This window comes from Rhinolophus ferrumequinum, chromosome 23 (assembly GCF_004115265.2).
Source record: "Rhinolophus ferrumequinum isolate MPI-CBG mRhiFer1 chromosome 23, mRhiFer1_v1.p, whole genome shotgun sequence".
NCBI classification, from domain to species: Eukaryota; Metazoa; Chordata; class Mammalia; order Chiroptera; family Rhinolophidae; genus Rhinolophus; species Rhinolophus ferrumequinum.
In genome coordinates, this window is record NC_046306.1 from 19,818,609 (window position 1) to 19,844,265 (window position 25,657).

Here is a 25,657-nt window from a genome sequence, read left to right on the forward strand (position 1 = left end):
CTTCAGATGCTGACTTGCTCACCTTATTTTTGTTTCTATTGTATTAGCACTGAAGCACAAGTTTTACAGGTTTATTCAGATAAGATATTTAATAGTTTGAATGTGGAGGCATCACCATTTTCTACCAACCCTTTTGATGGATATTTAATCCAAAATTTTCAAGATTAAACTTTATTTTTCAACACTGGGCAGTTTCTTGGGGCTGACTTACACTGTCAATGTTTTCTTTCCAAAGTATCTCTATAATTAAATTTTTTATTCTTGAATCAAGTCCTATCAGGTTGTCATTTCCTTTCCAGGGACCTTGGTCAGCAAAGGTGGCCATAGTATTTTATCTCATTTTAAATTTAGCTCACCACCACAGAATGAAATTTGGATTGTAAATGATCAAAGCAAATGTAAGTTTGGTAATTTAACAGTGTGATGCATAGAATAGTTCAGATTGTGATTCTTAGTGAAATCCTTCAGGTAATCAATTCTGTAACACATTTTCTTAGATTCTGGTAACTCAAGGGGGGGGAGTGCAGTTTACAGTAAAATCTATCAAGGGCTTGTATGTCCTGAGCAGGTAAGGGGCACTTGACTCATTATTAAACCTACCTTACCAAGGCAATTTTGTGGGAGATGGGGATCAGTTTATACAATTTACATCCTCATTAATGGCTGGTTAGAATGTCATTTAGGACTGACTCAGTTAAGAAGCTACAAGTGTCTGATAGTTTGGTTTTGTTTCACAGTAGATAATTTGTTCTTTTTCTGTTCAAGCCAGCAGCTATAGCTGGACAATTTTTGGATGAACGATATAGCATTGGAAATAAGACGTTAAAACTCCCTTTTGTGATCTTGAGGAAATACAGACTGTAGCTTCAGTTTTTCACCTTCAACACTGATAACAGCATCAATGTTAAAAGGAGTAACAAGGGTTTAACTAGAATCGGAGAAGTTCTAGGCACGCAAAAATTTTCTAACTGGATTTAACAGTTACAAGCCTATTGAAATCAAACTTCCTCAGCCTACTTCAGAGTATTTCTAACCAAGCTGCGTAATACAGACTGAAAATAGAAATGAATGCCTCCAACACACTCAGGCTACTCAAAGTCTTTATTACTGTACATGGGCCAGGACTGATGGGAGGGGGTAGAGGTGGACAACCATCGCCTTGATTAGCATCGGATGCCCATCCCAATAGCCATGAATGTGCCAAAGGTGCCGCCACTCTGCATCATGGTTTTCCCGATGCCGCCCATCAGCTCCCGACCCCGCATTCCGATCCTGGGAGAAGAGGAAACCAAAATGGGGCCAATTGGAAACAAAAATACTACACAGGGAGATGCATTAACTGCCCTTTTCCAATGTGTGCTTCCAATGATGAATCAAGCACTCCAAAAGTCTGGCAGGACATGAGCCCTTTCCCCCTTGGGTGTGTAACGACTAAGTTGAAAAGGATCCATCAGAGACGAGGGATTTTGATGAATGTCAAATCAACTGCTTTCAGTTTGTGGGAGGAATCAAATGCAGTGTAAAGTACATGAACAGAGAAACCAGTTTTTTTTGTACTGGTTTTACCTCCAGGGTGTATATATGATCCAATGAAGACAGCTGTCTTAGACGGTTTCCTCGTGTCAAAACAGACTCATTTTACAGGTTGTGTCAAGTGTAAAATAGGGGTTGTAACATTCACAGGGTGGTTAAAGCATTTAACAGTGATTACCACAGTAAGTGTTGAGTAAATGGTAATTTACAATCTGGAAAAAGGGGAATAGTCCAGTCTATTACATGTGAAAATGACAGGGCGTAGAGTTTATCTCCTTCATTTCTACATCCTGTTCCCATTACAGTGAAATTGCTCAACAAGTTTGCTTCACTATGCACAAATGTAAACAATAGCGACAGTAGTAGTAACCGTTGACAGCACTTAACGTGCCAGATTTTGTGCTAAGTGTGCTCTGATTTGATCCTTACAACCCGATGAGGTAGATGTTACTGACCTCATTCTACGGAAACCCAGGCTCAACTTGCCTAAGGTTACAGAACGAATAAGGCCAGAGAGGTTGAGTTGAGTCAGCTCACATTCACAAGCACCGAGGCTTCTAACCTGTCCTTCCAGACTGAAGGTGGTTACGAAATTTGTCTTGCTTCTAAGAGGACAGCAAGGGAATTGTAACAAGGTAGGCTCTATTCTGGCTGCGGGCCAAGTGGAACGGGGCGGGTAGGTCCGGTAATTCGCCCTGAGGCCACCACCCGCTCCCCTCACCTGAGACAGGAAAAGGTGCCGAAGAGCGCCCCGGCCGCCATGCCCACGGCGCAACCCATCACAAAGCCCATCTTCACGCGATCGAAGCAGCTAGGCTGGGACTGTCCATAGGGACCCACGGCCACCGGCATCTGCGGGGGTCGAGGGTTAGGGAAATGAAGGCCTAGCCGCCAGCCCAAGAGTAGGGCGGGGACCAGGGGAAGCGGGGTGGGGAGCGGGCCCAAGAGTTCGGGGAAGTCCGGGAAGGAAAATCAGCGCACAGCCCGACTCCATCACCCTCTTAGAGTTCCGACCCCCGAGCCCCTATCTCACCTCGCTCGCGGCCTCGGTCGCTCAGCTCTACGTCTCACACGGAACGCGAGGCGGAGCGCGTTCGTGGCCCGAGGAATCGCTTCCGGGGCGCTGAGCAATACTTCCGGGAGTCAGTAGCTGAAGACTGCGGCTGCTTGGGGCGAGGGGCTGTGCCACCAGGACCATGCTGCTGCGAACAGCTTGGAGGCGGGTGGCCGCGGCTGTGCCCGCCGCTTCCCCGCGGAGGCCCGAGGCGCCCACTCGGGGTCTGCGCCTGCGCGGTACGCTCACTGCCCCCCTCTCTGGAAGCGCGGACTTTTTCCTCCGCTCGGCACCTGAATATGCCGGAGCCTCCCTCTTCCGCTCGCTGCCCAGACCCTCTGACCCTTTCCCTTGGCTGCACCCCTCAAATTTTCTCAGGCCGGCCTTCTGAGCCGTTAACTTTACCGTGCCCACCTCACGTCTCGCCCCGCAGGCCTTCAGAACCTTTGAGGCTCGGTCTTCAGACCTCTCCTGGCAGACTTTTACAGATGTTAGTCGTCCAGCCAGTAACTTTCGAAGGAGATCTCCCCATTCCTTCTAAATGGCTTTGCCCTTTCAGAGCCCTCCCCACTGCCAACGACGCAATTTGAATATTGTCCCAACATACATCCCACTCCAAGACCCCGACTTTGTCCCTTACCTCCTTTGAGTTTGCTCAGATCCTGTGATGTTATTTTTCCTTTTCCATAGAGGTTCAACTCTAGCATGCCTTAACTAATCTCACCTGCATCCAGCTTGGATACCCTGTGTCCATAGTTGCATCTTCTCTCACTTGGCCACTGTTGCTTTTTCTTTTTTGTCAGTTGCAGACCATGCTCCCCAGTCTGCTGTTCCCTCAGATATAGCCACGGCTCCAGAGATGGAGTCAGTGCTGCGACCTCTGTATATGGATGTGCAAGCTACAGCTCCTCTGGTAAGGATAGAGATACAGCTTTTGCCGAGAGTGTTTTTAGGAATTATATTGTAGAAGTGACAGTGTACAGAAATGGCTGGATCCTTGAGAGCCATTGAGAAGTGTGTGCTGGGAAAAGCAATGAGCCAGCAGTTGGGAAGCTTAAGTTGTCCACTAGAAATGGTTATTTACTAGCTATTGAACTTGGTCAAATCACTTCAGTGCAGGCACTATAGTAGTAATTAAAAGCATGGACTCTGGAATTAGCCGACTGCTACTTCATAACTGTGCATTTGGGCAAGTAGTAAATTAATTATAAGACATAAAGCACCCCTTCGCAGCTTGGCACATATACGCACTTGAGTATGAATGCAAACTTTCACCAACATATGGATTCTGTCACGTCCTGGCCCCTTGTAGATCACATTTCCTGGTAAGAATGGAAACACCTGCAGAAATGGCTGTCAGGACAAGGCAATGTTTGTAGATTACCTGGGGAGAGAGAATAGTCTGATTTAAGATGGATTGGAAATGGGAGTGTATTAGGCTTATCTTTGATTAGTATCTGAGGGTCTGGAAGAATGTTTGAGGCCTAATCTAAGCAGTGTCTGAAGGGTTGGGAGTGTGCTGAAGCAGCTCTGAGGGGATGGAGTTGGGCCTGAATTAATTATGGCTCAAAGAGACTGATCTATTGTGTTATGCTCAGGACCCTCGAGTGCTTGATGCCATGCTCCCTTACCTAGTCAACTACTATGGGAACCCACACTCCCGGACACATGCCTATGGCTGGGAGAGTGAGGCAGCCATGGAACATGCTCGCCAGGTTAGTACAGAAGAGTTTAGGAGGTATACTGGTATCAGGGATTCAGTGGCCTGTTGGAGGAATTCCCTTCTTGGTAGGTCTGGGTGGAGGTAGAAAGGGTTTGGTGCTCTTTCAGAAAGAGATTCAGAGAGCAGGCCTTGGAGTCCCTCTGAAGTCATTTATTATAATTAATCCTTACATTTCCTAGCTAAATGACCTTTGACAAGTTACCTAATTTCTCTAAGCCTCAGTTTCCTCACATTGCAAATGTGATGTAATAGTTCCTACTCCCAAAGATTATTACTGGGTGGATTAAATGAGACAATGATAATGATGGGTTTATTCACCCAACATCTATATACTGGGGTGCCAAAAAAATGTATACAAACAGACACGTTGGTCAACGTTGCTCAAGCAGTAGTTCGCTGTAATCAGAAGTGTCTGGACACTGATGGTAACCACTATGAGCTCCTCTTGTAATTGCAGAAGTCAAACGTGACTTATATTTATCTTTTGTTATCGGTATAGACTTGTATTGAGTATTAAAATTTTAATACAGTTTTTCTGTCTTAAAATGTGTATACATTTTTTCAGCATCCTCTGTATATGAAGAGCTCAGTAGTGCTTTTTTAAAAACAACAATATTTATTATTATTATTATTATTTTGTATTGGGCTGGGAAAGAGCCTGGGATCTGGGATGTAAGTTTCTTAGGCAGTTGATAAAATGCAGTGGATCTCTTCTTGCTCCAGAGCTCTGTCCTAGCTGTGTCCTGAAGCCCAGTACTTGCCTGGGGAACTGATGTTACTTATCTCTGTTTCTTGGCTTGCAGCAAGTAGCATCTCTCATTGGAGCTGATCCTCGTGAGATCATTTTCACTAGTGGCGCTACTGAATCCAACAACATAGCAATTAAGGTAAGAGAGGGGAACCAGAGGGAGATAGTGTCCTTCAATCATTTGGGCTCACATATGTATTTTGCAGCCACCCACTCCCACCCTGTTGTAAAGAGAAGACAGAGACACATGCACACTTTTTCTGATTTATTGCTTCCTTCAACCCTTTGCAATCCATCTTAAGTCTTTGTTCCTATTGAACTGAGTTCAGTAAGGTAGTTGGATAGGAAAGGAGGTGGCTCTTGGACCATTAAGCACTTAGTTTTTTGGAATGGCAGCTACTTCAGAGATTGGATAATGGTGAGTCAACCCTTTACCCCATCTTTTTGATTTAGTCACAGTTAAGTCCAGAATGCACTTGTAATTGGCCATGTTTCTATATATATGATTTCAGGGCTGCCCTCCTCTCAGCCTTCCCTTTTCTTTCTTTCAGATCTGTTTGCAGCAAGTTCCTCCCATTTCTTTAGATGTCCCCATTTTTAAGTACTGGTCACTGTGGTGACCTCTGCAGGCATCACTTAGTCACCCATTCTGGATCAATCACAATATCCTTGGGACATACAGATCTTTGGTACTTAAGAAGTTCCGCTCTCAGTAGTCATGTTGGTGTTTCATAGGACATAATCACCTTTGACGGGGCCTACTTGCCAGGATCACTTGTGTTAATTCCCAGGCTCTGATAAACTGTGGGCTCCTGTAGATTCAACTCTGGCTTCACCCCTTCTCACTGTTATCTCTCAACTGTGCTGCCAGTATTGTTTTTTCCTGACCTGTGCCTGAATGTAGGAGGCCTGGGACAGGCTCCAGAATCATCAGCATTCTGCCTGATCCTGTTAGCAGGAAAGCATCCTTCCTTTGGACTACAAAGACCACAGAGCCAGGGTGGAGGTCCCTCCAAAGAAGAGGATGTTTTCAAAACTTTGAAAACGTTTGTTTTGAAAGTCTACACAGATCCCAAACCTAGAGGATAAGGATTGCTAAGAATAGTCGTGACATTGTTCCCTTTAGTCTCCTGGATGGGTAGAGTAAATATCTATCTGCTATTAGAGCATTCTACACTGTGGGTAAGTGAGATAGGAGAGGCGGGCAACTTTGAAATATTTTCCCTTTTATGTTCCTTGTCCTTGAGAATATACAGTTTTTATGTAGTTATAATTTTGGCCAAATTAGTTTTATATTCTGCTTTTAAAGCCGTAACCCTTTATTTTTTAAAAAGTAATTAATGCATTTGTGTTACGATTTTTTAACCATATAGAAAAATTTTAAAACAAAGTATAAGTCTTCCTCTTCTTCCTCCCCTATTCTGGCCCTGAGTCCTGCTTTGCAAAGTTAATTCTGTTAATTCTAACTGATTCTGTTTAGTATTGTTACAGAGAAAAAAAGTATACATATGTACGAATTTTAATATTTTCACAAATTGTAGCATGCTGTATTTATTCTTCTGTGACCATCAATAATATATCCTATGTTCTTGGTTTCAAACTCCATTATTTTGAATATAATTGCTTTTTTTTATGGAGTTGTGGTATCACAATATTCATTTTACTGTTAATTTCTCTTGTTGTTGGATGTGTTTAATCTTTCCATTCTTTAAAAGATTATAAATTTAACTAAAGCATATTTTGTCTCTATAGTAGCTTCATCTAGCTTTTGAAATATTTCCCTAAGGTAAACTCCAAAAGGAGAATCACACTTAAAGAACATAAATACAGCTTTTAAGGTATCTTTCCAAATGATTTTCTGAAGTTATAGCATAAATACTGCCATTAGCAAGGAATAAGTGGATGTTCACTTCTACCCTGCCAGCTTTGGATGTCAGTGTCACCATATTTGCATGTTTTGCTATTTAAATAGAAATAAATGAGAGGCTTTTGCTTGGCATGCAAGGATAGGCATGTTCCCTTTTCCACATATTTGGTCTTTGTCCTCTGTTACTGGTGCAGAACTGCTGCAGAAACCCTTGGAGTTCCCTGTACGTTAAGATTGTCTTTTGTTATTCAAAACAAGCCCCTTTGGACCTTACCTGAGTTTATGGTAATGAAGTGATTCATGGTGGGCCTTTAGTTTCAAGGGACAGACTAGCCATTCCAAAAAGATCAAGCATGTGATTCGAAGGTTGGAACTTTGATCTCTACTCCACTCTGGAGAAGAGAGTGGGGCTGGGGATTGAGTTCAGTCAAGTGGCCAATGATTTAATGAGCAATGCCTATGTAATAAAACCCCATAAAAACTCCAGGCAACAAGGCTCGGAGGAACTTCCAGGTTGGTGAATTCATGGGTTTGCCTAGATTCTAGGAGGAGAGGGCATGGAAGGAAGCTCGTGTGCCCCTCCAGACCTCACCCTATGTATCTCTTCCATTTGGCTGTTCCTGAGTTGCATCCTTTATAATAAAACTCTAACCGTAAGTATACATCACTTTCAGTGAGTTCTGTGAGTTGTTCCAGTGAATTTTTGAACTTCAGGGGCTTGCGGGAAGCCCTGAATTTGTAGCCAGCTGGGCAGAAGTATGAGTGGGTGGCTTGTGACACCCAGGCCTTGCAGCTGGTATTTGAAGTGGGGGTACTTTTGTGGGACTCAATCCCTTAACCTGTGGGATTTGCACTAACTCTGGATAGTTAGCATCAGAATTAAACTGATTTGCAGGATACCCAGTTGGTGTTGGAGAATTGATGTTGGAGCATACCAGCCTTGCCTACTTGCCCTTTACAAATGGGATTGAAGTCATTCCTGTCTCTCTGAGTATATTCTTCTTCCTTCCTCCACTACCCATTTCTAGGGGGTGGCCAGGTTCTATAGGTCACGCAAAAAGCACTTGATCACCACCCAGACAGAACACAAATGTGTCTTGGACTCTTGCCGATCGTTGGAAGCTGAGGGCTTTCAGGTCACCTACCTCCCAGTGAAGAAAAGTGGGCTCATCGACTTGAAGGTAAGAGTGGCTCTTGGCAGGAGGGGAAAAATTTCGAGGAACTTGGCTTCAGCTTGTGAATCTATCTGTTCAGCCTCAGCTGGAGCTTGAAGTACTAGATCTCATGGCGAGGGTGGTGGGGCTTAGAGAAATAGTCCTGGAAGGAAAACCAGAAGTATGTTCCCATTGAGTGTGTAATATCTTACTTCTATCTGGAGGCTATGTTTCTCAGCTTTGTTGGTGCTTCCTGGTTTGTATGGGAGCCACTGGGCATACATGCAGGATGCCAGGGGTTTATACTCACCATAGCAAAGCTCTGGCCTCCTCTCCTACACTGATGTCTCCCATGCCTCTAAAGAGCAGGTGTCATTTTTTAGAAGAATATTTCCCTTTTTGGCCTCTATCCTTTTATATGTCCATTTTGGGTAGTGAATCCAAGCATTTTGTCCACCAGATTTTGGATACTAGCATCCCTAGGCAAATCCTAAGATGCAGTTATATACAGAACCCTGTCTTGTGCAAATGGAGATAGTTTTACTTGTTTCTTTCTAACCTGGAGGCCTTTTATTTCTTTTTCATGCTTAATTGTCCTTTCTACAAAGTTGAATGAAACTAGTGAGAGTTTTCATTTCCCTGAGATAAATGCCCAGGTGTGCAACTTATGGGTCATACGGTGATTACATGTTGAGTTTGTCGCCATAAGAACATCCAAACCTGTAGAGAATTTTTATGAGTTTATTTGAGCCAAACTGACCACAAGCCGGGAAGCAAGATCTCAAATGCTCTGGAGAATGACAGTGTTTCAGTTTCTTGTATACATTTGGAATTAAGGAGGAAAGTATGGAAGATTACATGAAGGTGGGAAAAAGCAAGACACCTAAATCTCTATAACTGGATTACAGGATAGTTAAAAAGATTATGTGCTCCCTTGGGGTGGTTAGACCTCCAGGGATCTGAAAAAGGATTACTCTGGTTTTTCAAAGGTGTGATGACGTGAATGCACAAGAACAATGGACAGGGCTTGCTTCAGGGGAAGATAAACCTTTTACTTAAAAAAGTTATAGGCCTGGGGCATGACTAACCACCGTGACCTGACCAGTTTGGAATTTATGATCAGATCACTCTGTGAGGTTACTTTCAGTCAGTGATTTATTACAGCACACTCTTTTTGTTCACAAGTTTTATAAAGAACAAAAACTGCCAAAGTGTTTTCCAGTATGGCTGTACCATTCAACATTCCCACAAATAGTGTATGAATGATCCAGTTTCTTTGCATCCTCGCCAGCATTTTGTGTTGTCACTATTTTTATTTAAACCATTCTGATAGATGTGTTGTGAAAGGCCCCTTTTCAAGACTAAGCTTGCCTACATTCTAAGTTAGGGAGAACTTGGTGGTACTATGTCGTCTTTTTTTACTCCTGATATTCTTAGGAGCTAGAGGCTGCCATCCAACCCGATACCAGCCTGGTCTCAGTCATGACGGTGAACAATGAGATTGGAGTGAAGCAGCCCATTGCGGAAATAGGTTAGTATCACGGGTGGCCCCTGATGCTTGCCCTGCCCTGGGATTCATTTGAAGAGCAGGAGTAGACCTGGAACTGTAACACTTTATAGAGTGCAGTAAGAGAACCTGGGGAAAGAGGGCTTTAAGTTCCTTTTTCAAAAACATATTGCAAGTGGCATAGCCAGTATTTGCATCCACGTCTAGTACCTTTTATGTTCTCTTCATTTTACTGCAGTCAGTGCAGTAGACAAAATAGTAAACAAAACAGGAAAAACTTCCACTCTTTTTTTTCTCTTCCTCTTTGACCTTTTTCACTTTGGAATATCTCTTTATTATGCTCACTTGGAGCCAGACAGACCGTGTAACCTCTTAGTGACATTAGCAAATAGATCTGTTAATCTTTGCCTCTTTTAAATAAAAAAAGATCTAATAGTTAATCTAATTATTGAAAGGCCAGATAAGAAGCATCTTTTTTTTTTTAAGGAAGGCACAGCTCACAGTGGCCCATGTGGGGATCGAACTGGCAGCCGGCAGCTTTGGTGTTATCAGCACCACGCTCTAACCAACTGAGCTAATCGGCCACCCTAAGAAAAGTCTTATACATCTCAATATCCAAGGGTGTTTTGATTTGGTGCTTTGAACTTGCTCTTACTTATTGTAGTCAAGGAAGCTAGAACTGAGAGAGAAAAATAATTTACTATGTGGCTAGAGGCTAATGTCAGATGCAGTTTTGCCTTAGAGCTCATGATACCTTGTGGGACCACTGCCAGGTGACTTACCAACATTGTGCTGTGTTCTGCCTCTCTGTTGTTTCCTCAGGGCGGATTTGCAGTTCCAGAAAGGTATATTTCCATACTGATGCAGCCCAGGCTGTTGGAAAAATCCCACTTGATGTCAACGACATGAAAATTGATCTCATGAGCATCAGTGGTCACAAAATCTATGGCCCCAAAGGTACCAACCCCTCCTAGAGTTCCTCCGCTCTGTACCTTCCTGTAAACCCAGTGACAGGTGTCCCTTGGATTCCTTTGGCACTACCATTGCTCCCAGCGGAAGCTGTAAATTCAGAGTGCCTTGCAGAATGCAAGTGTCATTTAGCAATAGCCAAGGACACTGGCCTATTTGTAGATCTTCGTAGTTACTCTACAGCAGAACGTTCTTCCCTGTTCTCTTTAGAAAATCCTTCAACAGCATGTTAGCTATTAATTTGGTTGAGGAAGAAGGGGTTTTTTCACATCAAATTTAGCTAGCTAAGTCCAGCCACTTTCTCTGTCCCTATGATATGCAGAGCAGTATTCTTTGGTTCTTCAGTCCCCTCCTTCTGTTTTACTTTAGCTTAGGGAAAGATTGTGGGGGCTTTTACATGTCTTGGTGTTTGTTCCTGGACTAAGTAGTCTGTGCTTCTGTTAGTCTCTGAAGAATACTTGTCTATTCCCTATGGCCTCGTTGGCTTAGTAATGCTAAATTCTGCCTCTCCACCCCAACCCCTGTGAAGATACTGTTGTCTTCTATTTTATGGAGGTAGCCATAGAAAACAAACAAGTCCTCTGTCTCTGGGGTGAGGGCTTGTGGTGGTTGGTTGTGCCAGTACACCTTCTGTGTCTGCAGAGTGTGTCATCTGTGTGTACACCCTGTGGAAAAAGGTGCAAGTAGGTAAGATGGCTTTTTCTCAAGGTTCCCAGCACTTGCAAAAAGTGTCTTTGTGAGCTATGATTTTAAAAAACCAACAGTCATTCTGTCTTTAACTAAAATGTTGCCTTTATTATTTTTAATTGAAGATACATCTATTTTGATAAAAACCAATTAACTCATATCGAACAGCTCTGATCAGCATTTAAATGTGTACAGATATCGTTCACTAGCCAAAGTTCTGCTTTCTGAGCTCAGGATCTAAGTAGATTTAGAGAACATGGTTTCCTAAACTATGCAGACTTGGAATCTGAGCACTTGTTCTCTGAACTTGGAACTGCAGAAATTTATAGATAGTGTACGATGTTTGAATTTTAATTTATTTTTAATGGGGAAGTGAAATATTTCTTAATAAATGCAGTTTGGTACAGAAATTATTTTTATTTTTTTATTTTTGTAAAGACAGCGGTCGCTTTATTTTCTGCCTTAATGGAAGAGGAGCAGGATTACAAATTGCTTGTAACTATATGTTGTCCAAAAGCCTTTTCTGATTAGCGTTTTTTTAATATATTAGTTTCAGGTTTGCAAAACAGCATAATGATTAGACATTTATACCCCTGCTCCCAGTCTGCTATCCCTCTGACATTGTATATAGCTGTTACTGTACCATTGACTATACTTCCTATGCTGTACTTTACATCCCAGAAACATATAAAATACATGTATATATATGTGTGTATATATATATATATACACACATATTACACACATATATATACACACATACACACACGTAAATATATGTTTAATTATAGTTGACATTCACTATTATTCTTCATTAACTACGGGTGTACAGCACAGTGGTCAGGCATCAGAAATTATTTTAAAACTAGGACGCTTCATAATAAATTTGGGAACCACTGCCTTAGTTTTTATAGTACCTATAGGCTCTTCCTAAATAGTTGTTCTGTGTGAGGGAAGATGAACTTCATTAAGCAGCCACTTTATTAAAAAATCCTTGACTACTTAGGGAATATCTTTGCACATTCATGCTCATATTTTGGCATGAAATTCCTATAAGTAGGTTTGCTGAGTCACATGTCATACATATTTTTAAGTTTTAATAGACCCTGGGAGATTGCGTATTTTTTTACTGTCATTTTTATTCTATTTAGACAAGGTAATATATTCACATGGTTCCAAATTCAAAAGCTACAAAAACGTACAAGGAAGAAAGCCTGTCTCCTCCGTGGTCCAGCCATGTAGTTTCCCCCACTCTGAGGAGGCAGTTCCTGGAGTATTTTTCTAGAATTCTTTGTATTTGCAAACACGTATATATTTCCGCTCTGTTTTTTAACTCAAAATATAGTATACTATACTCATTATTCTGTGCCTTGCTTTTTTTCACCTAACAATACAAAAAAAAAAAAAGCAAACTAAAGTATAGATAAGATTTCACCAGTTTTCTGGCGGTGTATCTTAGATTTTACACTTGCAGTACAGAAGGAGCTTAGATTCTTTTATACACCTGCTTTGTATTTCATTGTATGGGTATGCTGTAACTTATTTGCCCCATTCCCGTGATGATGGACATCTAAGTGGTTTCCAAGTTTTTTGATATTTTGAATAATGCTACATTGCATGATGTCATTAACACATGCATAAAGAACTACTTTAAACTTAAAAAATGACCAAAAGGTCATTACTCCTGGTAGTTACCCTCTGGATGTTAAATACTTTTGATAAGTATTGTGCTTTTCCTGCTCTTCTTTTCCTCCAAGTTTTTTTATATTGAAAAATTTCAAGCTTATAGAAAAGTTGAAATATTTTGACCCCTTTGGAAAGTGATACTTTGTTTCATCTGCATTTTTCTTTTTATCTTTTGGTAACAAACTTTGTTTCCCAGGGATTGGTGCCATCTACATTCGCCGCCGGCCCCGTGTGCGTGTGGAGGCCCTGCAGAGTGGAGGGGGGCAGGAGCGGGGTATGCGGTCTGGGACAGTGCCCACACCCTTGGTGGTGGGGCTGGGGGCTGCGTGTGAGGTGGCACAGCAAGAGATGGAGGTATGAAGAGAGCACTTCCCTCCCACAACTTCTTCCCCTGTGCTGGGTCTCCTATTAGAGGCTTCTCGGCATGACTAAGTCAGATCTCTACCAGAAGAGGAGGTTTGAGAAAACCATCCTTGTCCCAGTGCTGCTAGCGTCTTGTTCTGAGGGAGGTGTCATGGGCTCTAAGATCCTGGCCCTTTCAGTGGGTTATCAGCTTGTTTATTTCTGGGTGATGAGAACCATTTGTCCAGTTATTGAGCACCTCTGCCCTTCAGGCCCTGTGCACAGTGCTGGGGTACAGTGGTCTCCATGGGTAACACAGGACATTAGAGGGGTCAGCTGTATAGTCACTTCCGGGCACAGGCAAAGGGCACCTGGTCCTGGGTGTTTCTGAACTGTCGATGGTCACTGTGCTTAGCTCTGCCTTGCCTGCCCCTTAGTATGACCACAAGCGAATATCAAAGTTAGCAGAGAGGCTGATGCAGAAGATAATGACGAGCCTTCCAGATGTGGTGATGAATGGGGACCAGGAGCACCATTACCCAGGTGTGGATATGCCTTTTCTATCCTTGTGCTGGAAGAGCCTGAGCCTCTGAGACTCTTCTCACAGTGGTTATTTCTTCCAGGCTGTATCAACCTCTCCTTTGCATATGTGGAAGGGGAGAGTCTGCTGATGGCACTCAAGGATGTGGCCTTATCTTCGGGAAGGTGAGTGGGACTGGATACACAGGGACTGTGGCAGGACTGATGGGCCTGGCTGCTAAGTGTTGTAACAGATGAGTGAGCTTCCCAGTTGGAGATGAGCGGCACATGAGCTCTTAGTGGAGAGTAAAGATCATTGTGTAAAGGCCTATTTTTTTAGCTGGCTAGGCACAGGCTGAAGTTTGCCACCCTAGGAGGATTTTCTGGGGTAGAATTTTGAGCTTTTTGTGGTCCCAGGAGGTGCATGTATCTGTTCTAGTATTATAAGTGGTCTGACAATTAAGTTTACAAACTCACCCTAGAAAAAGTGCTACATCCCTCATTGCTGAATATCACTATGGTCACCATTGAAGTACTCCCCTTGGGAAGCTATGCACCGACGCCAGCGCCTAGTCTACCGTTCAAAGCAATTTTGGAACTCTTTTTCTGGAATGGCTATCAGAGCTATCGTCATATTACCCTTGAGGTCCTGAATGTCATCAAAATTTCTTCCTTTCAATATTTCCTTTATCTTCGGGTAAAGAAAGAAGTCATTGGGGGCAAGATCAGGTGAGTAGGGAAGGTGTTTCAATACAGTTATTTGTTGACTGGCTAAAAACTCCCTCACAGACAGTGCTGTGTGAACTGAAGCATTGTCGTGGTGCAAGAGCCATGAATTGTTGGCGAAAAGTTCAGGTCATCTGATTTTTTCATGCAGCTTTTCAGCACTTCCAAATAGTAAATTTGGTTAACTATTTGTCCAGTTGATACAGATTCATAATGAATAATCCCTCTGATATCAAAAAAGGTTAGCAACATCGTTGCAACAAGTTTGCAAACTTAATTGTCTGACCTAGTATTAACGGTTCTGTTGCAGGCCTCTAGAATTGAGGTCTGCTTTAAAGGCCACCAAGGGTTTTCCTGCCATCTAGGCTGGTACAAGATGGTGTATTAAGTCCTAGGGGAGTGAGCACATGTTCTGCTGCCTCTTGTCAGACCAGTTCATGTGGTATCCTGGTTTGGCAATGTCCTTGCTCAGGGAGTTTATCCTCCATGGAGGCCAGAGGAGCTATATTTACATCCCAGCATATGCAGGCAGCATCAGGCCCCTTACTTTAGCTCTGCCAGATTAGAATGTCTTTTGTGTCCATGGTAAGATTCCAGGGACCTGAGGGGTAGTAGTAAGACTGGGGGTTTGGGGCTAAAAGCAGATGTTGATGATGAACTGAGCAAGGCTCTGTGTCTTTCTCCTCAGTGCCTGCACCTCTGCATCCCTGGAGCCCTCTTACGTCCTTCGAGCAATTGGCACTGATGAGGATTTAGCTCACTCTTCTATCAGGTCAATCAGTTGAGCTGCAACATTTATGAAGGGCATCCTCTTTTGGATTTTTCATCTCCTGTTACAGTATTCCTCAATGTAGTTTTCCTTATCCTTTCTTAATTCTTCATGAAAGTTCCTAGAGCAGTGGTTCTCAGACTTCATTGACTGTATCACCTGGGAAGTTTTGTGCAAGATGAAGATTTCTGAGTCCCACACTCAGAGATTTTGATTCACTAGGAAACTTCTCAGGTGATTCTGATGTGGCTGGTCCACAAACAATGTTCTGAGAAACTCTGACCTAGAGTGGAAGGACCAAGTTCTCTCCCTGTCTTTTGTGGAGTAGGTCTTCCTGGAGTATTTGCTGGGTGAATGTACCCCAGTGCTAGAGCTCTTTCACAGAGCTCTTTTGTGCCTTTTTCAGGTTTGGCATTGGCCGTTTCACTACAGAGGAGGAGGTGGACTACACAGCGGAGAAGTGCATTTACCACGTGAAGCGTCTTCGAGAAATGAGGTATGCATTGTTGTACCAGAGACCTTTTGGAAGAAACTGCATTGCTGGCTCCTGTCTTGTCCTTAGACTCTGTGTTCACACAGCCAGAAACCAAGGTTTGAGAATACTTGGATTTTAGGATTTGGAGGTTCCACAAAGCAAGAAAGTGGATCTTCCTGGCTACTTGTCTTTCAGAAGATGAAAAAGCGTTTTTTAAAACTAGTCAACTACATAAATTCAGATGTTTTTTCATTATTGTTATTGATAGTATTAATAGTTTTCATTGCGTCAATATCAATACAAAATTAGTAATTTGTAGATTAAGTATAGGACAACTCCCTTTAAGATGGGATTCTTGGCCTAGGAACCAATGTTGGCTGCTTCCTATCTGAGCCCTCACTCATCCCATACCTCTTTTCTTTGGCAGCCCTCTCTGGGAGATGGTGCAGGATGGCATTGACCTTAAGAGCATCAAGTGGACCCAACACTAGAAGAGTGGGCCTCTGACTTTGTTCTGTCCTGGCTGCTCCTACTTCTTCTACCCATGCACAGCTGGCTACCTTGTTACACCCAGTGGGTGCTCCATGCTCAAATCAGAATTGGTATAGCTCAGTTGATTTCAGCATCAGCCCACCTCCAAGACAGAAACACAAGAAAACTATCTTTCCCTGGCCTCAGCTCCTTTGGTGGGGAACACTTCCCACTTCTCTCCAGGAGACCTTCTCAGATCTTAGAGTGAATGGATGTCTCCCCCTGAAACAGAAGGGACATTTGTGATGATACAGCTGCTGGACATATCTGTATCCTTGGTAGGGAGAGCCAGAGGAACTAAAAGGCTCTTTACTCAGGGAGCCCGATGTGCTGTATGCGGACATTTGAATTGACGCTTGCTTCTGCTCAGCAAGACTAACTCCTTCAGGCATAAGTGTAATCAACTACAATTTAGTCTTTTTTTTGTGGCTCCAAGAACCACCTTTTCATATTGACTGTAGACTGAACAGAAAGTTTCTTAGAAGGCTTATCTCCTTTCTGTTCTTGTCCTCTTTCTTTTGACTTAGCAAGAAATATCTGTATGACTCTACCCATTATTCTAATAATTTATGTTTCTTTTTTAAAATTTGTTAATTTGCAGAGTAGAGAAATAAAATCACCTGCCTCTATTTACTCTGTCACTTTATGAGCGGCTCAGGGAAAATTCCAAGCTGGGCTTGGGAATTGTGGAGTAGACTACTGCTCTACTTGATTTCCATAGAGGTCTCAGTCTGCTTGCATCTCTCTTCATTCAACAGTTATTTGAGTGCCTGTCAGGAGCCTAACATTTTTTGGGGGGATATACTGGTTAATAGTACCAAAAAGGACCCTGCCTTCATTGAGCTTTCATTCTTGTGGAGACACAGAAAAGTTAACAAGTAAGCAAATAAGGCTATTATAGATTGTGATGAGTACTATGAAAAAAATAGAGTGGTTAAGAGGAAATTGGGGGGGAACCTCGTATACTAGGAAAGCTTTTTTGAGGAGGTGTTATTTAAGCAAAAATGTTATCTCGAGCCATGGAAAGACCTAAAGATGAGAGAGGGATGAGAAGGAACAGTAAAAGCTAAGGGCCTGAGGTATGAAAAATCATGGTGTGTTTGAGAAACCAATAGACGGCCAGTGCAACTAGAGTAGAGTTTTTCCATTTGTAGGTCTGAAACCGTAGGTGGGTAATTACCAGCACACACACAAAAAGAAAGATAGAGTACATCACACATATTTATTTTGATTATATATTTTGTCGACTGAAAAATAGTATCAACTAAGTGTTTCATCACCAAAAAGGATTTATTTGGGGAAAAAGGGTTGTAACCCAGTGTATGCAGACATGGCAAGCCACATGCATACTCTGGCCTGACTGCCAAGATGGAGGGGTATTTATAGAAGGGAAGGGAAAAGGAAGTTAATGGAAGGGGTGGTTAGAACCACAGAGCTTTATTATAGAGTTCTTCCTGTAGGGTTTCCGTGTGTAGGGTTCTTGTGATTACGTAGGGAAGGATAACTTCCATACGCTGTAGCTCCTCCTACAGACCCTCCTGACTGATTATGTTTGCTTAAAGTTCCAGTTCATCTTTCTCAATTTGAATGTGTATACCAAATTGCAAATGTATTTCTTATATGGATGATGGTCAAAAAAGTTTGAAAGCTACTAAAGTATGGTGAATGCAGATGACCAAGGGAAGGAGGAGATGAAATTATAGAAGTTTTAAAAATAAATTTTAATTTGAATAATTTTAGATTTAGAAAAAGGTTACAAAGATAGTACAGAGTTATATATCCATCACCTAATTTCCTCTGATTTTAACATCTTATATAAAACTGTGGTACATTTGTCAAAACCAAAAGATCAACATCTGTACATTAGTATTAACTAAACTTGATTTTATTCCGATTTCACCAGTTTTCCCATTAATGTCCTTTTTCTGTTCCAGGATCCAATCCTGGATACATTGCATTTAGTAGGGTTTGTTTTTATGCACTATAACGCACTATATTATACCAACGAAGAGTATATTTAATAAAGTGTAAGTTTGGTTTAAAAATGTGGACTGGTTTTTTAATTTGCTGGTTTTGGCACATTAGGCTAGCACCAGGCAAGTCTGCCGCACAGATCTTCCCAAAAGCTTGTTAGAGTTGTGGGAATTTAGTCCCTAATTTAGTTAGTTGATGCCTCACTTTCTGATTAGGAAGTGGATTCGGGAGACTTGAACCAAAGCAGCATCAGAATACTTTTTCTATAATAAAATCATACTGAAGTGCAGCGGTGGATGGAGTTAATGAAGACTGGTGGGTAAGGCTCCTTGGATTGAAATTTTTAATGGAAAAAAGAATCAGTTTTTGGTTCTTCTGTCGGAATTATCAAAACGACAAGGCACCACTTTGTGGTCCTTTTAATCCTCAAAACAATTAGGCTAAGTAGGTACTATTTCTCTCCTTTCTCAAAAGCTTGAAGAAATGAAGCAATTTGCACAAAGTGCTGCAGTAAAAGGCCGAGTCAGACAGTGTGCATCCCACCGCGCAGCGTCACTCCCCCAAGGCGGGGATAGTGTGCAAATGTCGCAGTCATGGACTCACAGCTCCTCTCGCCACAAATACCGGCAATTTCCGGGAGATTGCTCGAAAACCTCACTGCGCTTGCGCCTTCCCGTCCGTGACGTCAACCACTCCATCCCGCCCCTTCTGGAACCTGAAGCTGCCGAGCGGGCTGGCGGCCATTTTGTGAAACAGCGAAGGAAGTGGTGGCTGCTGTAGGCTCCGGGAAGCCGTTCACACAGGGGCTGTCGGCCGCGGGGCGGAGGCACTCGCGCGGGGGGTAACTCGGGTCTGGGTTCGGGTGCCGCGCAGCTCTCCCGGGTAAGACTCCCGCAGCCCCGGAACGGGCGGGGCTGTGCGGGGCTCGAGCCGCCCCTTGGTGGCCCGGGGCGGGGCCTTCGGAGGCCTCTGAGCCCGCCGCAGCGAGCGCCCCACACAAAAGGGTCGGGGCAAGGCTGCGGGGGGCCTGGGGCGCCACTTGCGCCTCTGAGGCCTGAGAGTGTGCAAGAAGGACGCAAGAGAGGATGAGCCTGCAAACCGAAGTGGGGACGAGGCTATAGTGAGGACGCCCCCGTGGTCCGAGAGGGAGGAGGCCAGCGCTGGGTGGCCAGCGGCCTGCGAACTAACGGGTTCTGCAGTGAAAACACCTACATCCCCAGTGAGCAAGATTTTCTATGCCCCCAAATGGGGCAGAGATTATAACTACTACTCTGTGCCCCGAAGTGAGGAGATAATTGTAGTGAGGACACTCCCTCCACCCGAAGTGCAAAGGAGGCCCCTGTGGCCTACCAGAAACGGGGGACTATAATTAGGACACACCTGTGGGCAGGAAGGTGTAGTCGGTGCACTCCTGCGAGTCTAGGAAGGAAGTCTCAGAACTGGCTGCTTTCGTGGCCTGAATGTGGAGGGGGTTGCGTGAAATGCTTACAAGGCCCAATGTTGGGGCGGGGCTTACCCTCGAGGGTATCCCTTGGGAGACAGCCTCCAGCACTGGAGGAGGAGGCGGTCCAATGGGATGTGGACTTTGGGTGCTTTTGATGGAGAGTGAATTGAGTTTCTCTAGCGAAGGCCGGCGGTGCTAGTTTGCAGCCACGTGAAGTGGATGGGAGGAGCTTTGATGATCTACAGGTTAATGACGGGGAATGGACACTAGTGCGGAGGCTTAGCTGCTACATTGTAAGCGTGTGGGTTTTATGTTTGCCACCAATCTGTGCTTTCTAGTGGAAAATCGGAGGGTCTCCGGTGAGGTCTACCCTGGGTTATTTAGCACTAAACGTATGCTGGGAATTGTATACTGAGAGTTGAAGGCTGCGCAGGAGAGATTTCTGGACCCTAAAATCCTCCTTGACTCCTGGATTCCCAGAGATGACCTGATCTACATTGGGGTAGTTGGCAAGAGCCATTCTGTATGTATTATTCAAGATTAGGGTGATGCCAGTCAGTGTAACCTGAAAAAAACGTGATTTGCAATTGAAGGTTTGTTGAAGACTTGTGACTGGAGTATTTCTCTTAGAGCTTCTTTCTTGAATGGTTTAAAATGGTTTTTGTAAAATGCAGAATTAGCAACATGAATTTCCTTGGACCTTGTTATCTAGTTTATATTGTCAATGCATTTCAGAGCATTTACAGTTGAAAAGAATTCTACAAGTTTGGACATATAGGTCGATCTTGTTTCGTTTTTTAATTATAGAAATGTAATACAAGACTGGTTTTACTTATTTTTGAAATTTGGTAGCTTTGTAGAATGAAGGATTTCTGGACTTTGTGGAAAGTAATTGTGTTCAGGCATTTTCCAAGAATATTAAAAAGATGGGAAGAAATTTTACAGGTGGTTAAAATAATTTTATGGTAATTAATTTTTGAAGGAAATGTTTGGTGTGTTTATATAAAAGTCGAGGATGTGCTTAGTATTAACAAAACGGAATGCATTTTTATATCACCTTTATATGCTCGATCATATATTTGATGATATTGTTTATGGATTATAATGCATAATTTAAATTTTTCTTATGTTCCTATCTGTTAGGTGAAAAATGTGAAGTTTTAGAAATCATCGTAGTAGTTATTTGGAGCATATTGTTATGTGCTAATACCAGTATACTTCGGGCTTCTTTCACTTTCTTTGACATGCCAAATGTTTTGATTGTCGCATATTGAGATTTCGGGGGTTGTTGGTACAATTTTTAGATGTGAAACTTGATTTTGTGGGCCAGTGTGTTCTAGGTGCTGGAATCCAGTGACACTTTCATAGTTTTGTTCCATTTTGTAGAGAAGCACTCCATCATTCAGTTTAGATGAGTATTTTCTTCTGTAGATGTTATAGGAAGAACTTCTAAGTGTCAGTAATTGGTTGCACAAAAGATACTTTTAGATATCCCTCCCCAAAATGCAGGGACTGTCTTCCATTTCTAGATCTCCTGCCTAGCCCACAAGTGCTTAATAAATGTCCGTGAAATAAATGAATATTGCTAAAAGTTTTAGGTCAAATAAGCAGAAAAATCACCTAATTTACAGTTTTCTCAGATTTTACTACCACCACCACACATATACTTTTTGGTTTGCATAGAGTTTAGTTCATTAAGTTTAAAGCCAGCTTGGTCTTAAGACCAGTAGTGAGGGTGAATGTGGTGAGCTTGGTTAGAAGTAACATTGTTACTTTGAAGTTTAAATCAAGTAGTATAATGAACATTTTGTTGGCATTTGGGGGGGGATTGAAAAATAATTTAACATTATAGTCTTTTTGGCAGGAAGAATAAATACTTTATTTAGAATTGTCTTTGATTTGCTGCCTTTGAGTACTGAGAGTTAATGAGAAAGTTGAATAATGTGCTGTCAAAGGCACATATCTCCCTCAGTGTCAGAATTGTTTCATTAAGAATGATTCCAGAATCTGAAATGTGATCCATTTGGGGATTGGGACAAAATTAAGTGGATGAAGCTGTGGGTGTTTTGTAATGCCTAACTGTGATTGTGCTGCTTGTTATAGTGGTGTGCCCATTCTGATTGGTTCTCTGGTGCTCATCTGTGAGGTGAACAGTTTGAGGAGTTCGCTGGGTTTTGTTTCCTTTGAACCTGAAGAACTTAGCTCTGCTGTACCCTCGTTCTTGTTGATTAAAGACTGATTACTGAAGAAAATTAAAATTCACTTTTGGATGTTTATTACCTGATGAAGAGTGTAATCGGTCAAGTTCTTCTGGTTTGTGCCTTGGCTTCCTGATAAAAGAGGACTGTTGTCAGACATTTTATTCTGAAATTCCAAGTGATTGGAATGGCTAGTAAATAAGAAAAATCTGTCTTGTCATAATAATATGCTAAATTTTTGTAACAGATATTTGTAATTTGCACATGTATGTATGTATGTATGTATGTGGTTATTTGTAAAGCTGAAGCAAGACCAGTATGTTAGGACTAAGTCCTAACAAAGTGGAAAAATATGCTAAAGCAAGCTTCTTTAGATCTTATGAAATATGTCAGTGAACTTAATGGCAAATCCTATCCATTTTCTCCTTCCCTACCCTCAGGTTCTGTGTATAAGGTAAAACATGTATTTTAGATGTTTTGTTGCATAGGATTATTTCAGTCTTACCCTTCTAAAATTCACCAAAGTTTTAGGTGATTGGAGTGGATTTTTCATTTTGGTATCCTGCATTCAGTTGCCAGCTGACATTTAGAACACAGGAATGAGTACGTTTCATGGACTACAGTAATGCCTTTATTAAATTATTGTGCTCTTTACAAAGTGAATTGTGGAAAACAAAAGTACTTCAGTTCTCAGTTTCTGTTTACCTTGCCTATTTGAAGGAAGAGGTGTAACGGCAAGAGTGTGAAGTTCTGGCTTCAGCCTGAATTTCTATATACTTTTCTTTAGTGTTGGGTGAGATGGGGCTTCCCCTTTGAGTACAGAAATTCACAAATTTATGTCTAGGTTGATTTTGTGCTTTAAATTGAACATGTAAACCTTGAACTAGGCATTTCCCAAATTCAGCTGGGCCTTTCAACTTTTCCTTGTGGAATGAGATGTTTCCTCCTTGTTACAGTTATTTCTGGCAATCCTGTAGAAATTTCTGAGAGTAGACCTAGTATGTTCCCTTTTGGCTTAACAGGCTGAACCTGAACTTGTTCCTCTTCAGATGGACATAAGGTACCTTCTTGGGTCTGGAAGAAAAGAGGCTAAGGAACCTGTTTCCCTTACCTTTAAGGCACATAGTCCTGTCCCACACCAGATTTTTTTAATTGGAATCTCCAGTAGGGGATCATCTGTTTATCACAAGTACTTAAACTAGAAAATTACCCTGGTTCTTTGTTTCAGAGTGTCATACCTGTACATTTAGAAATAAATATTGTAAAAAATCATGTTCTTCCTCATTGAGCATAGCCTTTACTTAAAGCAAGCTTTTTTCTGTTTCACATTTACTTTTGTGACCCATTTAAAACTACTAGATGTGGCTTTTAAATAAAGAGTTTGAAAATTCTTTAGACTTCATTAGGATTGATTTTTACAATATGAAAGATTAACACAATGCTCTGGGCTTTTGAGAGTGCCGTTTATGACATTTGCATAGTTTTTTGTGGCAAAACAATCTCACTGTTTTTTAGTAATTTGAGTAGTTGTCTAGAAAATGTTTTGCTTGTCCTTTAGGAAAGTTTGGAGTAACACTAAAAGTTTTAATTGTTTTACTTTTTGGTGATGATATTAAACTAAATATTCTGATGTTATCTTGATCTTGAAAGATAGTTAAAAATGATCATCATTCTAATAGTCTTCGGTTGGTAATCTTAATACCTAATAGTGACAATTTTCTTCTGCTCTGTTTCTCTGAATAAAAAAAAAAAAATGACCTTTAGCATATAGTTGTCTAATTTGGTCATATACATTGCTTGTGAATGGTTTATAACTTCACCAGTTTGGGGAAAATTGCAGTGAAAGATAAGTGACCTGTTTTTACTTTGGGAAGTACTCTTAATATGTCAGGTGTTTGTAGGGATTTTTGAAAAAAATAAGTTTCTTGAGACTGTTATGGTGTTAGAATAAAAAGCACTTTTCTTTAATGTTTTGAATCTCAGTGGTTTTAACTAGGAATTAGTCCTTATAGCTAGAACTTTCTCTTCATTTATGTTTTTGATGTTTGATGGTATTTTGGTGCAAAGGAAAATATATTGAAAAAGTAATTGCAGTAATTTCGAGAGTACCCTTGAATTGATGATTTAATTTGCCAAGGACCTGTTATTGTGAGAACTTGTGCTTTTGCATCAAAAATTTGGTGGGAACCTAAGGAAATAGGTCATAGTTGAACTTTTGTTATGGAATTTTTCTGAACTGGTTTAATCAAGTGATAAAAGCAATTATCAGCTATAAAGCTGAGAGCTTCATGACTTTTAGTTTTCAATTGGTTTATTTTTGGGCTAATTTTATGACATGTTCTTGATGTATGTAAATACATCATGTTTTGAGACGTACTCAAATTTGAAAGTAATGCCAAGTAATAAGCATGTGTGGGATTTTGGTACGTTCTTTCTTTTTCTCTTTTTTTTTTTTTTTGGATATGCATTCTAATGAAATACTCTGGTGGTTTCAGACTCGCCTTCGTAATGTACAGTTCAGTGTGGCCTGTGCGTGTTTTGTGTTTCCTGCATTGATTTTTGCCTCCGTTTATTCTCTATTGCAGTCTAAAAGTTGGTTTTAATTGGTTGCCCACAGGATTGACTTGGCCTCTACTTCTTGTTAAGAAAATACATCTCTTGTTTTATCAGGTAAGAGATTTTGAATAGAGGGTTTGTTTTTATACAGAATCAAATGAGAGCTTATTAAATAACATGAAAATATGTGTAGTAACTAAATTGTGTGTGATTGTTTTTTCTTGTTTTAAACAAGCTTATCTGAGGGATGGGGGTGGGATGGACTGGGTACCATGATGGATGAACAGTTGTTGCTTCCTTTGGTTTTATATGGATGCATTTCTCCTGCTGAATTCCCGGTATATTAGGCAATAAGTAGCTGTTTTGTTCCTCAGTAGCGTTACAAATATAGGCGCTTGTTATTGGTATGGTTATTTAATATTCCTTAGAAGTATAGGTACAGATAATGGGTCATAGGTTTTAGAATACAAATTTTGACTTTAATGGAACTTCAGTGATTGGAATCTAACCCTTTTGTTAAATAACTGAGGTAGGTAGGCTCAAGGTAGCCTGAAATGATTTATCTGTCAAACAGGTACTTAGTAAACAGAATAGCAGATCTTATTTCATATTTTTTCAGAACCTAAAACCTTTTTCTTTTTAGATGGCTTTATGAATAAATTTTTACTCTACTTTGGTTTAATCCTCAGCCCTTTGTACCTGGTAATTGGGCAGATTTTCAATATCATATTTTCATGTGTAGTTTGTACAGACTTTTCACTAAATCCCTTCTCTCTTAGCAGCAAATGGTTTGAAGACTTACTGTATATGTCACTTCAGCCCTTTGTTTAATTTTTGTATTCGTGTGACCATATCAAGTTCCCATTTTTATTGTCCCAATGAAAACTAATACCTTGCTCAAGTTGTTTTGGGTACCTCGATTGCCCATGTTTCCATGTAGTGATTAAATGATTAAGCGTTTTTTGAAGTTGAACAGGAATGCTATCTCAATTTTGCATATAGCCAATATTCTAGAGTCAGTAAAGAATGAGAATTTGATTTAATGACTTGGAACCTTCTTGATGAACTTCCTGATAGACTAAATAGTAAATAAGGAGAAAAGAGTGTTGGTGCGCTTATTTTTCAGTATTAATTTTTCTTGTTGACTCTTGCAAACCAAGTATAAAAACTTCCTCTCTCCGCCCAATTTCTAGTG

General features: G+C 41.4%; 3 protein-coding genes across 12 annotated transcripts in view; 2 read left to right on the forward strand and 1 right to left on the reverse strand.

Moving 5' to 3' along the window:
- Window positions 1-1,055: 1,055 nt before the first annotated feature.
- On the reverse strand, window positions 1,056-2,703 carry ROMO1 (reactive oxygen species modulator 1). The gene is made up of 3 exons (XM_033094741.1): window positions 2,567-2,703; window positions 2,255-2,385; window positions 1,056-1,272 (listed from the first exon to the last, which is right to left on the reverse strand). The coding sequence occupies exons 2-3, from the start codon at window positions 2,383-2,385 to the stop codon at window positions 1,164-1,166; spliced, it is 240 nt and encodes a 79-aa protein (XP_032950632.1). The 5' UTR covers window positions 2,567-2,703; the 3' UTR covers window positions 1,056-1,163.
- NFS1 (NFS1 cysteine desulfurase) lies at window positions 2,666-18,328 on the forward strand. Of its 2 annotated transcripts, XM_033094739.1 has the most exons (13): window positions 2,666-2,826; window positions 3,391-3,500; window positions 4,186-4,302; window positions 5,114-5,197; window positions 7,954-8,106; window positions 9,517-9,610; window positions 10,409-10,543; window positions 13,125-13,282; window positions 13,708-13,813; window positions 13,894-13,975; window positions 15,204-15,287; window positions 15,691-15,780; window positions 16,187-18,328. In XM_033094739.1, the coding sequence occupies exons 1-13, from the start codon at window positions 2,730-2,732 to the stop codon at window positions 16,248-16,250; spliced, it is 1,374 nt and encodes a 457-aa protein (XP_032950630.1). In that variant the 5' UTR covers window positions 2,666-2,729; the 3' UTR covers window positions 16,251-18,328. The 2 variants fall into 2 exon arrangements, with proteins under 2 accessions (XP_032950630.1, XP_032950631.1); XM_033094740.1 differs by lacking the exon at window positions 15,204-15,287 and having other exon boundaries at window positions 2,694-2,826.
- Window positions 18,329-18,957: 629 nt separating this feature from the next.
- LOC117015888 (copine-1) overlaps window positions 18,958-25,657 on the forward strand; it is a 34,629-nt gene continuing 27,929 nt past the window's right edge. For 2 of the 9 annotated variants that reach the window (XM_033094732.1, XM_033094735.1), the window contains exons 1-2: window positions 18,975-19,146; window positions 24,524-24,576. The gene's annotated coding sequence lies outside the window, so the exon portion shown is untranslated. Of the gene's footprint in view, window positions 19,147-19,182; window positions 19,484-24,491; window positions 24,577-25,657 lie in introns of those variants that run through there. The other 7 variants (XM_033094731.1, XM_033094738.1, XM_033094733.1 and 4 more) reach the window with 7 other exon arrangements.

What these genes read in the sequence shown, in the direction of transcription:
- ROMO1 (XM_033094741.1), bottom strand. Translation starts at nt 2,385, where the DNA reads ATGCCGGTGGCCGTGGGTCCCTATGGACAGTCCCAGCCTAGCTGCTTC. An exon ending in GGCACCTTTTCCTGTCTCAG is followed by an intron (nt 1,273 to 2,254) that starts GTGAGGGGAGCG and finishes CTCTTCTCCCAG; the next exon opens with GATCGGAATGCGGGGTCGGG.
- NFS1 (XM_033094739.1), top strand. Translation starts at nt 2,730, where the DNA reads ATGCTGCTGCGAACAGCTTGGAGGCGGGTGGCCGCGGCTGTGCCCGCC. An exon ending in CCATGGAACATGCTCGCCAG is followed by an intron (nt 4,303 to 5,113) that starts GTTAGTACAGAA and finishes CTTGGCTTGCAG; the next exon opens with CAAGTAGCATCTCTCATTGG. An exon ending in TTAGCTCACTCTTCTATCAG is followed by an intron (nt 15,288 to 15,690) that starts GTCAATCAGTTG and finishes TGCCTTTTTCAG; the next exon opens with GTTTGGCATTGGCCGTTTCA.